The 10,000-nt window shown below is 36.5% G+C and overlaps 1 protein-coding gene across 1 annotated transcript in view; it reads right to left on the bottom strand.

The window, feature by feature from the left end:
- The window catches only part of LOC125030012, a 56,974-nt gene that overhangs the window by 18,016 nt on the left and 28,958 nt on the right, over window positions 1-10,000 (bottom strand). Inside the window, exon 7 of the mRNA XM_047620229.1 lies at window positions 858-1,058. Coding sequence (XP_047476185.1) covers window positions 858-1,058 — 201 coding nt within the window. The remainder of the gene's footprint in view (window positions 1-857; window positions 1,059-10,000) is intronic.

The following is a 10,000-nucleotide window of genomic DNA, read 5'->3' as shown; positions in this document are numbered from 1 at the left end:
ATATATACACATTTATGTATGCATATATATATATATATATATATATATATATATATATATATATATAAACATAAGTATATATAAATATAAAAATAATGAAATAAAAATAAATCAATAAATATATGAGAAAACTATCCATTGCTTATATTTGTTTTTTTCTTTGCACATCAATTTACACACTGATTATTGTTTTGACCTAATAGTTAACTCATGAGAGAAAAGAACTATCCACAACTGTTTATTTGTTCTCCTGTGTTTAGTCATGAATCATATGTATAACATATAGTAATTGGGTGCCATAAACTTTTTGTAAGAAACCAGTTGATAATGACAAAAAAAAGCAAGGATAAACAAATGATACTCTCCTGACAAAAAGGTTCAGCCTCTCAATATCATTTGGTATTACTGTCTGCTATTTTCCCCTTCATTTTCCATAAATTTATGCACTGATAAAAATTTAGGCTAAATAAGGGCTATAGCTTATTGAAGACATGAAAATAATGCTCCTATGAACCAATGATTTGTAAGAATTATATAAAATATGACCATATTTTATGCAACCGTTTCATGACTGAACAAGAAACACAAACAAATATATATGGAACATTTGTTTTCACTCTTTTGATGAACAAACAATTAGGTTAAATAGAATCAACTTATAGGATTTGGAAAGGAAAAAGGCAATAAAGGCAAATGACAAATATGCACTACAGTGTTACCAGATAAAATCCCAACTTAATTATTTTAGGGTATATATTTTGTTTGACTATGGCACTTGCAATTGTGGGCATGGCCTCCTATAAATCCAGACTGAACATACTATCATAGCAAAAATTTGATGGAAATACAATCCTCACCAAGTAGGGATTTGTTGTGATGGGAGGCTTTGTAGATGGTGCAGGCGGAATGGGTCCCAGTTCTTCTCTTGACTGACCAGTCCCAACAATATCACTTCCAGGTGGTGTGTTATGAATGTGTGGATACAAAGACAGCTGTGGCTGCGCCAGAGGTGGCAGTGAACTTCCAGACGATGGTGGCAAAACAGGTTCTTCATTTGTCTGTATAACAGATGATAAAAGATAACAATGTAATCTCAACAAAATCCAGGGAAAAAAAAAAAAAAATTACACAAAACCAACACAAAACAAAAATAAACACAACAAAATGGTAACTAATCACTTCTATACATGTACCTGGGATGTGTGATCCTGAAACTTGTATGAGCTGGCAAATTAAAAACTACAACTAAATTTGAGAGCAACCAATCCCCTATTGCTCTCTATTTGATATTTGGTGTAAATACTGCAGCAATCAGTATGAATCTTACACTCAGATATATAACATAGTCATTGCATTTGTATGGCACATTCAAGAACAAGAGATGACAAAATTAAAGGAACAGCTTTTTGGTGTGAAAAAGTGTTTTTGTTAGACAGACACTCAGACTTATACCTATAGAAAAAGATATGAATGACAATGAATATCTACACAGTGTAAGAAATGTATTTGACTGGTTTTGATTATATCTTCTATGAGAAATTCATGCATCAGCCAGATTACAAATCCCACATACATAAATACACTTGTATATAGATAGATTGAGAGAAATATATATAAAGATAAAGATTTAGATATATTGATATAAATAGATGTATGAACATATACTTACTTACATACTTATACATATGTGTATGTGTGTGTGTGTGTGTGTGTGTGTGTGTGTGTGTGTGTGTGTGTGTGTGTGTGTGTGTGTGTGTGTGTGTATATATATGTATATATGTATATATGTATATATGTATGTATGTATGTATGTATGTATGTATGTATGTATGTATGTATGTATGTATGTATGTATGTATGTATATATATATATATGACTGCCGCAATGGCCCAGTGGTTAGAGCACTGGACTCCAACCCTCATGGTTCTGAATTCAATTCCCCATCACGGCAGTCGTGAAAATGCCTGCGCTCTAACTGCTCACTCGAGTCCTACCTCACGGCGAGAAAACGACTGTGGCACAAGTGTTAGTGTGCCAAACCACAGTTGATTAGGAAGGGCATCCAATATCTATATATATATCTATATCTATATTTATATGTGTGTGTGTGTGTGTGTGTGTGTGTGTGTGTGTATGTGTGTGTGTGTGTGTGTGTGTGTGTGTGTGTGTGTGTGTGTGTGTGTGTGTGTGTGTGTGTGTGTATATTTATATATGTATATATGTATATATATATGTGTATATATATCTGTATATGTGCCAAACCACAGTTGATTAGGGAGGGCATCCAATATCTATATACATCTATATCTATATCTATACATTGTGTGTGTGTGTGTGTGTGTGTGTGTGTGTGTGTGTGTATATATGTATATCTGTATATATATATGTGTGTGTGTATATATATATAAATATATATATATATATATATATATATATATATATATATATATATATGTGTGTATACACACACACACACACACACACACACACACACACACACACATATATAAGACATGAGCTGAAGAACCACCAGACATCTATGACATGTGGCTCATTACCAACTTAATTGTTCCTGCAACCTTGGATAATCTGAAGCTGCCTGGTGCAGTGTTTACATTCTCCTTAGTTGCTTCCATTCTTTTTCTCTTTTGTTTATTCAGTGCTCCATAGATCACTTCTGAATGCTTTCAGTCTAGGGAATATCCTGCCTCGTGTAAGTACACCACATACCTTGGTGTGATGTAGTAGCCTACTGTAACGACATCCTCTTTCAATATAATAAGCTTTATACAGTGATGCTTATGCATAGCTTTCTGTTAAATCACTTATCTGGATGCTTCACAGCCATCTTTTGGCCCAAAATATGGGCATTAGGCTTACTTGAATGGCAACTCTGATAGATGTGTGGCTTGTAGGCAAGGTGCAAATGAACACTTGTGTGGTGACAAGAATCCATGCCTCACCTTTGCTACATAATTTTCTCTTTTTCTGTATAAGCATTTTCTGCTTTTTTTGCCATTTTCCAATGTCTATAGTGTCATACAATCTGCTTTTTCCAGATTGTAATAAACGTTTTCCATGAACAGACTCCATATCATCTCTAGGTAATCCATAACTCAGTGCAATAATAATAACAACAGTGTTGTGTTGTTTAATTTTTTTTTTTTTTTCATAACATTCAATTTATTGTAATACAATCTGTGGGCTGGAATAGAATCCTGAGCACGGATATAACATCCTCCCTAGAGCCAGCACTTTTCAAGTCATGGCTCACAGATGGTACATTTCACATATATTTATCAATGCAAATCCTGCAAAATGCCCATTGACTCTAATCACCTTCTAAGCACTCATGGCAAGTCACTCCTGTTACCCTGGTCTTCAGCTGAAAATCTGAAGATGGCAAGTTCTCATCACCCCAGCCCTCAGCCATATTTTCCCAGGATGGAATATTCACGTCCCCTGCATCTCAAACCAAATTTTTTCATGACGTAATGGTTATGATATCTGGATCGTAAGAGTTAATACCAAATGTACTGGCAGCTTTTACTATTGCCTAAACACCACCTGATTGCCTTGGAAATACAAGTAAGAGGACTTTTGACAGAGGTGCAGATTCTGATCTTGTTCCTGTTATAATGGTCTCTACTTTCTTTCCGAGATTTAGGAGGAAGCTTCTTGGATATTGATATTTCACTTGGCATTTGCAAAAGTGGGCATGGCCTCCTATAAATCCAGACTAGAGAAAATTTGAAGGAAATACAATTAGTCCTCTATGGAAGACACCAATGATGAGATTCTGTTTTGGCTTTATGGGTGAAGTTGTAATGGATGTAGTCGTCTTTATTGGTTGTCTTTCTTAATAAGGAGAAACACAAGTAAATGTAAACCTGAAGGCCCAGAATGTCTTCCAATATATTTCTGTTAAGGGCCGGTCACATTAATCTATTCTGTCCAGGGATCCCTTTACAGAGTTGAATCCTTCCCTAGATGTAAATGGACCAGGGATGAAAATCCCTCTGTAGCGCGAAAACACTACGTCTGTATTTTATCCCTGCCTAGAGCTGAAAGATATTGCCGAAAGAAAAACTATAATATAATAACTGGTAAACCCATTACTTATAATCTTAAAAAAAAAAAAAAAAAAAAAAAAAAAAAAAAAAAAAAAAAAAAAAAACAAATTCAATTATAAAATACAAAGATATATTGCACTGAATAATGTTGTCTCATTATATGTTTACAGATAATTCAGATAAACTTTCATCTGACTAACTAACATAAACATCAACCCACTCTGACACGCCAAAATACTGGAGTTCTCTTCGAAAGTTATTTACTTGTGGAACCCCAGTCATAAGGATTATATAAGCATGAATTTGAAAATAACATTAATGGATGAAATAAGCAATGGACTCCATCATGAAGTAGCCCGTAAAAGGATCCTCGATGGAAAGCGACATTGTTTACTATTATGACGCTAAACTGAAACATTGGTTCTCTCCAATTGAACACCGAATGTAGTGTGACCAATCCCTCTCTTTAACTGACCAGACTTTGGCAATCCTATTTGGTGATCCTAGGAGAGAATAGACTAGTGTGACCTTCACTCAGTGATCATTCTGCTGTGTCTCCATGAAGAGACTGACATTCAGTGAGGAACCCATGCTAATATGTTGATGGTCTTCCCTACAAACTCGAAGTGTCAGAAGTTCAGCAATGAAAATTCACTAAAATGCCTTGAAGCTGCTGATCCTTTTACCTGCTCTGATTGCTCTATCCGTGGGAACATTGATGAAGAGGAATTTTACATTAACACTTGCCATTCTTCTTATCCTGGTATCTGGAATTCTAGGGGTGGTATCCATGAAAGTTCTCAGACAGTTTTGAAACGATCCTGAGACTAAAATCTGAAATGGTCTTAAGTGTCCCAGGCCAGCACGCTGCTACATATAAGATATTAACAAATAGATAGATTAAATTACTACTTTTATGCTACTCAAAGTTCTGTGTAAAGTTTAATCCATTTCTGATGGGCCTTGTGGCATCATTACAAACTGTTTGGTCTGCGGAGTACGGCTCTATGACACGGCAACACACCTGAGTGCATTGAGCTTCTTCTTTATGATTTGCGAAGTTCTAGCTTCGCCCGTGCCTTCCAAATATGGCCCGGCCTGTGTCAGCTTTTTACGGCTGTCTCATTTATTTGTCTGACACTTGGTGCTTACTGTGGCAGCGGGATTGCCAGCAGGCGCTCCTGCCGCCATGGTGTAAGCATATCGCACAGCCTCTTTACCAGCATGGCGGCTGTTGTGGGTGGTCCCTGTCTCAGGAATTGTGTATGGTCACAATTTTCTAAGTACACATTGAGCAGGATGTTCAGCTTTATGTAGCAAACTCCCAAACTCAAAGTCAGTTCGTTGCCATTAATCTCCAGGGTGTAGAATTTCTATTTATTTTCTTCACCTGGTAGAAATGGGTTAAGTATATATCATCCTAATGCAGTTATGGACATGTTCATTTGAAATAAAACCTGACATACATCAAAAAATATAAGTGAACATGTGGCACCAATGCTATTCAATTGTCTACATCGTACATTTGTGCTCATCAATTTATTTCAGTTTCAGAGATACCTTCACTCATATGTAGATGTGTTTTTTCTAATCTAATGTGTTAGCGTTACACATATAAATACATATTTACAGGAAATAAAAAGATTAGTAAAAGTGAAATGACCTTTGCTGAAGCGCTAGGGCCATGACAAAAGGCCTAGGCACAGAAATAAATATGAAAATTAATTGGAAAGCCCTCTGCTGTAACATGGAGGCTGTTGCTTGTTTTGGACCTATTGTAAAGTTTTTGGGTAGGTATAAATCGGATGAGTCAAATTCTCACTCTCTCTCTATATATATATCTATAAAAGTTAACACTGTCTCAAAATATTCTCAACTGCTGAGATTTGCCTTAATTCTACTCCAAAATGTAAGAAAAGCTGAAGAATGTCCTACATCCTGTGAAAAGACTCTTGACAGTTTTCCAGATTAGTGGCCTATATATGTATATGTGCATACATATGCATGCATATATGTGTGAATATATACATATCCATAATACACACACACACACACACACACAAATATATATATAAATATATATATATATATATATATATATATATTCATATTTATATTTATATTTATATTTATATTTATATATATATATATATATATATATATATATATATATATATATTCATATTTATATTTATATTTATATTTATATTTATATTTATATATATATATATATATATATATATATATATATATATTCATATTTATATTTATATTTATATTTATATTTATATCTATATATATATATATATATATATATATATATATATATATATATATATATACATATATACACACACACACACACACACACACACACACACACACATGGATATGCCCAGCAATCTGTGGGTCCTGTTGAGAGGGTAAATGTTGGGGCGCAGGATGGGAATGAGAGTTACTCATCCTGCCTGCCTCATGGCAGGTGCCAACCGAGCATAAAGTCTGTTGGGCAAAGCCCAAGGGAACCCCACAGGTGGATGTTGGGCCCCACAGCCTGCTGACCCCCTTAATTTGGGGCAGCGTTGGCAGGGGTGGCAAAGGTGGGGACCTCACGAGGCTTTACCTCAGGTGAGCTACCTGGGAAGGTGTTTGGAATATACGGTCCTTGCAGCAAGATGAGCCTTACCTCTGCTATCGAGGGATTTGGAGCGGTTGGGAGTTGAGGTGACTGCCCTCTAAGAGGTGAGAAGACTTGGCAGCAGCATGATCAGTATAGGTGGGTACACCTACTACTGGTTGGGCCACAGCAATGGTCATCACCTCCAGGGAGTAGCCATAGCCATCTCTAGCTGACTTCAACCTTCAGTAGTTGAGGTAACACCGGTTGATGAGCATATTATGGCATTGAGACTGAAGCATGCTTTTGGATTTGTCTCTCTCATTGCTGTGTATGCTCCTACTAAAGTTTGCAAACTCGATGTGAAATAAGATTTCTACACCAAACTCACATCTGTGGGAGACAACTGCCCCTTGCAAGACATTTGCATTTTTCTTGGTGACTTCAATGCGGCATCTGGCTTAGATTGAGCTGGCTACAAGATGTATGTCGACCCCTTATGGCTCAGGAGCTGATCCTAGCAGCAAGTACAGCCTCCTTCACCAGGAATTTGCTAGGCCTCAGAGAATGAAGATTTCTGGGTCTTGGTATCAGTGATCCAACCCACATCGCTGGACATGGTATAATGATGTGGGTACTGTGGCCAAGGAGATTGACCACATTTTTGTCAGTTTGTTAATTTATATATATACATATACATATATATATATATATATATATATATATATATATATATATATATAGAGAGAGAGAGAGAGAGAGAGAGAGAGAGAGAGAGAGAGAGAGAGAGAGAGAGAGAGAGAGAGAGAATTTGTCTTGTCTGATTTATACCTACCTGGCTGATGAAAACTTTCCAATAGGTCTGCAACAAACAACAGCCTCCATGTTTCAGCAGAGGGTTTTCCCATTAACTTTAATTTTTCATTTCTGTACCTAAGCCTTTTGAACAGGTTACTCATGCACAATATATGTTTTACTCTAAGCAAAAACATATCTTCATTAATTTGAAGGTATATATTAATCACAATAGTTAGCAGACGTCAATGCCATGGCCCCGTCATTTCAGCAAGGGTCATTTCAATTTCATTAATCATGTTTATTTCCTGTAAATATGTATTTGCATGCGTAATGCTAGCACATTAGACTAGAAAAACACATCTGCTTACATGTGAAGGTATTTTTTAATCTTAAATAAATTGATGAGTGCAAATGTACAATACAGACAATTGAATGGCATTGGTGCCACATGTTCACTCATATTATCTGATGTAAATCAGGTTTTACTTAAAATGAACATGTCCATGACTGCAATAGGATAATAAATAATTAAACCCTTACTGATGGGCGAAGAAGAAGAAGTATTCCTACTGTGAGTTACTTGTTTGATTGTTTTAATGTTATTTTGCTGTACAAATGTTTAAATCATTATAATAATTATAATGTTTATAGTAAAAATAACACCATCAATATTCATAGCAGTAAAAAATACGCTTTTCCCACTAATTCAAATCAGCTAAGGTCACATGGTCTACTAAATGACTCCTTTGTGGCAAAGCACTAGCAGAGACATTTACAAAAAAATATAGAAAATGAGCACAGTATTTTCCCCATTTTTTATTAATTTTCCCCGGCGGCATTGGGTTAATGCAATGAGCCGACTTTGAGTGCGGGAGTTTGGTACATCAAGCCTAACCCCTGGCTCGTAGCACTTTGGTGCATTGTATTCCACAGATCGAGCAGTTTGTTATGATGCCTCAGCAAGTGACCCATCAGTAAAGGGTTAAACCTTATATACACTACTTTGAGTAATATAAAATATTTTTTTATGTGGCACATGCCAACCTGAGACACTTTGAAACAGTCTCAAATTTTAGTCACAGAATCGTTTCAAAACTGTTTGAGATACCCCTCCTGAAGTTGTCTGCTGAGGTCACTGGATTTCTTCGGATGGGTATCACAAATGACCCCCAGAGCACCAGAGAGTGGTTTAGCCAAACACTTAGCAAAATGGTGGGGAATGCTACCAATGCCAGAATCTTAAATCTCTCTCTCTCTCTTTTTATTTTTCTTTATTTGTATGATTGGAGACAAATTTATTATCAAAAATAGATGATTTTCAGTCATCTTTATGAATTTTGGGCTCTGCATTTTCCATTTTACAAACACATTCTTTTTATATGTGACACTCAAAGACAAGACTCTCAAGATCTAACTGTCATTCTATATTTGGATTGCTCAGAGTTTTTTTTACTGAAAAATACTTGAAGTTACCCTAATTGTAATATCCTGTAAAATTTGAGATCATTCTTCCTCAACCTCATTTCCCTCCCATTGCACACCCTTATCCCCATCACCACTGAGGTTGATGGAGGGTACTGCTACTGCCTTGTTGAGTGAAAAGATTCAAAGCTGACACAATCTAGGCAGCCCTATCTGAAAGAGATGGGATTGTTCCCCCATGACTTTTTCTTTATGAATGAGATGTAATGTGTTCTTTAACCCATCACATTTTAGAGATTAATGGCAACGACCTGACTTTGAGTGCAGTAGTCCCCTACATCAACCCAAACGCCCTGCTTGGAGCGTTCTGGCACGTCGCTGTGGCATACAGCCGTACTCTGCAGACCAAGCAGTTTGTTATGACACAGCTAGGCGTGGCCCAGCAGAAACGGGTTAATATATCTGGTAGTTTGTTACAAGCTTCCATCAGTCAAAACCATGATATCACCCCTCATACACTCCCCTTATTGGCCCAATTGAACTGATGACCAATGTTCTCCCATCTCTACCTTCTTGTGAATGAAATATAGTGACTGTGAAGCAGTACTTCTGGTGCTGTAAGCATATTTCTTACAGCCAGACCCTTAATCTTTTCCTCCTCTAATGCTCCCCTGTGATACGTTTTTATAACTGTGCATATGTTTGTGTTTGTGTGTGTGTGTGTGTGTGTGTGTGTGTGTGTGTGTGTGTGTGTGTGTGTGTGTGTGTGTGTGTGTATATGTGTGTGTGTGTGTGTGTGTGTGTGTGTGTGTGTGTGTGTGTGTGTGTGTGTGTGTGTGTGTGTGTGTATGTATGTATGTATGTATGTATGTATGTATGTATGTATGTATATGTATGTATATGTGTGTGTGTGTGTGTGTGTGTGTGTGTGTGTGTGTGTGTGTGTGTGTGTGTGTGTGTGTGTGTATGTGTGTGTATGTGTGTGTATGTGTGTGTATGTGTGTGTATGAGTATGTGTATGAGTATGTGTATGAGTATGTATGAGTATGTGTATGTGTGTGTATGTGTGTGTATGTGTGTGTATGTGTG

Source organism: Penaeus chinensis, chromosome 10 (assembly GCF_019202785.1).
Source record: "Penaeus chinensis breed Huanghai No. 1 chromosome 10, ASM1920278v2, whole genome shotgun sequence".
In the NCBI taxonomy this organism is placed as follows: Eukaryota; Metazoa; Arthropoda; class Malacostraca; order Decapoda; family Penaeidae; genus Penaeus; species Penaeus chinensis.
Note: the sequence above shows the minus strand (reverse complement) of the source record. Positions and strands in the feature narration are given on the sequence as shown.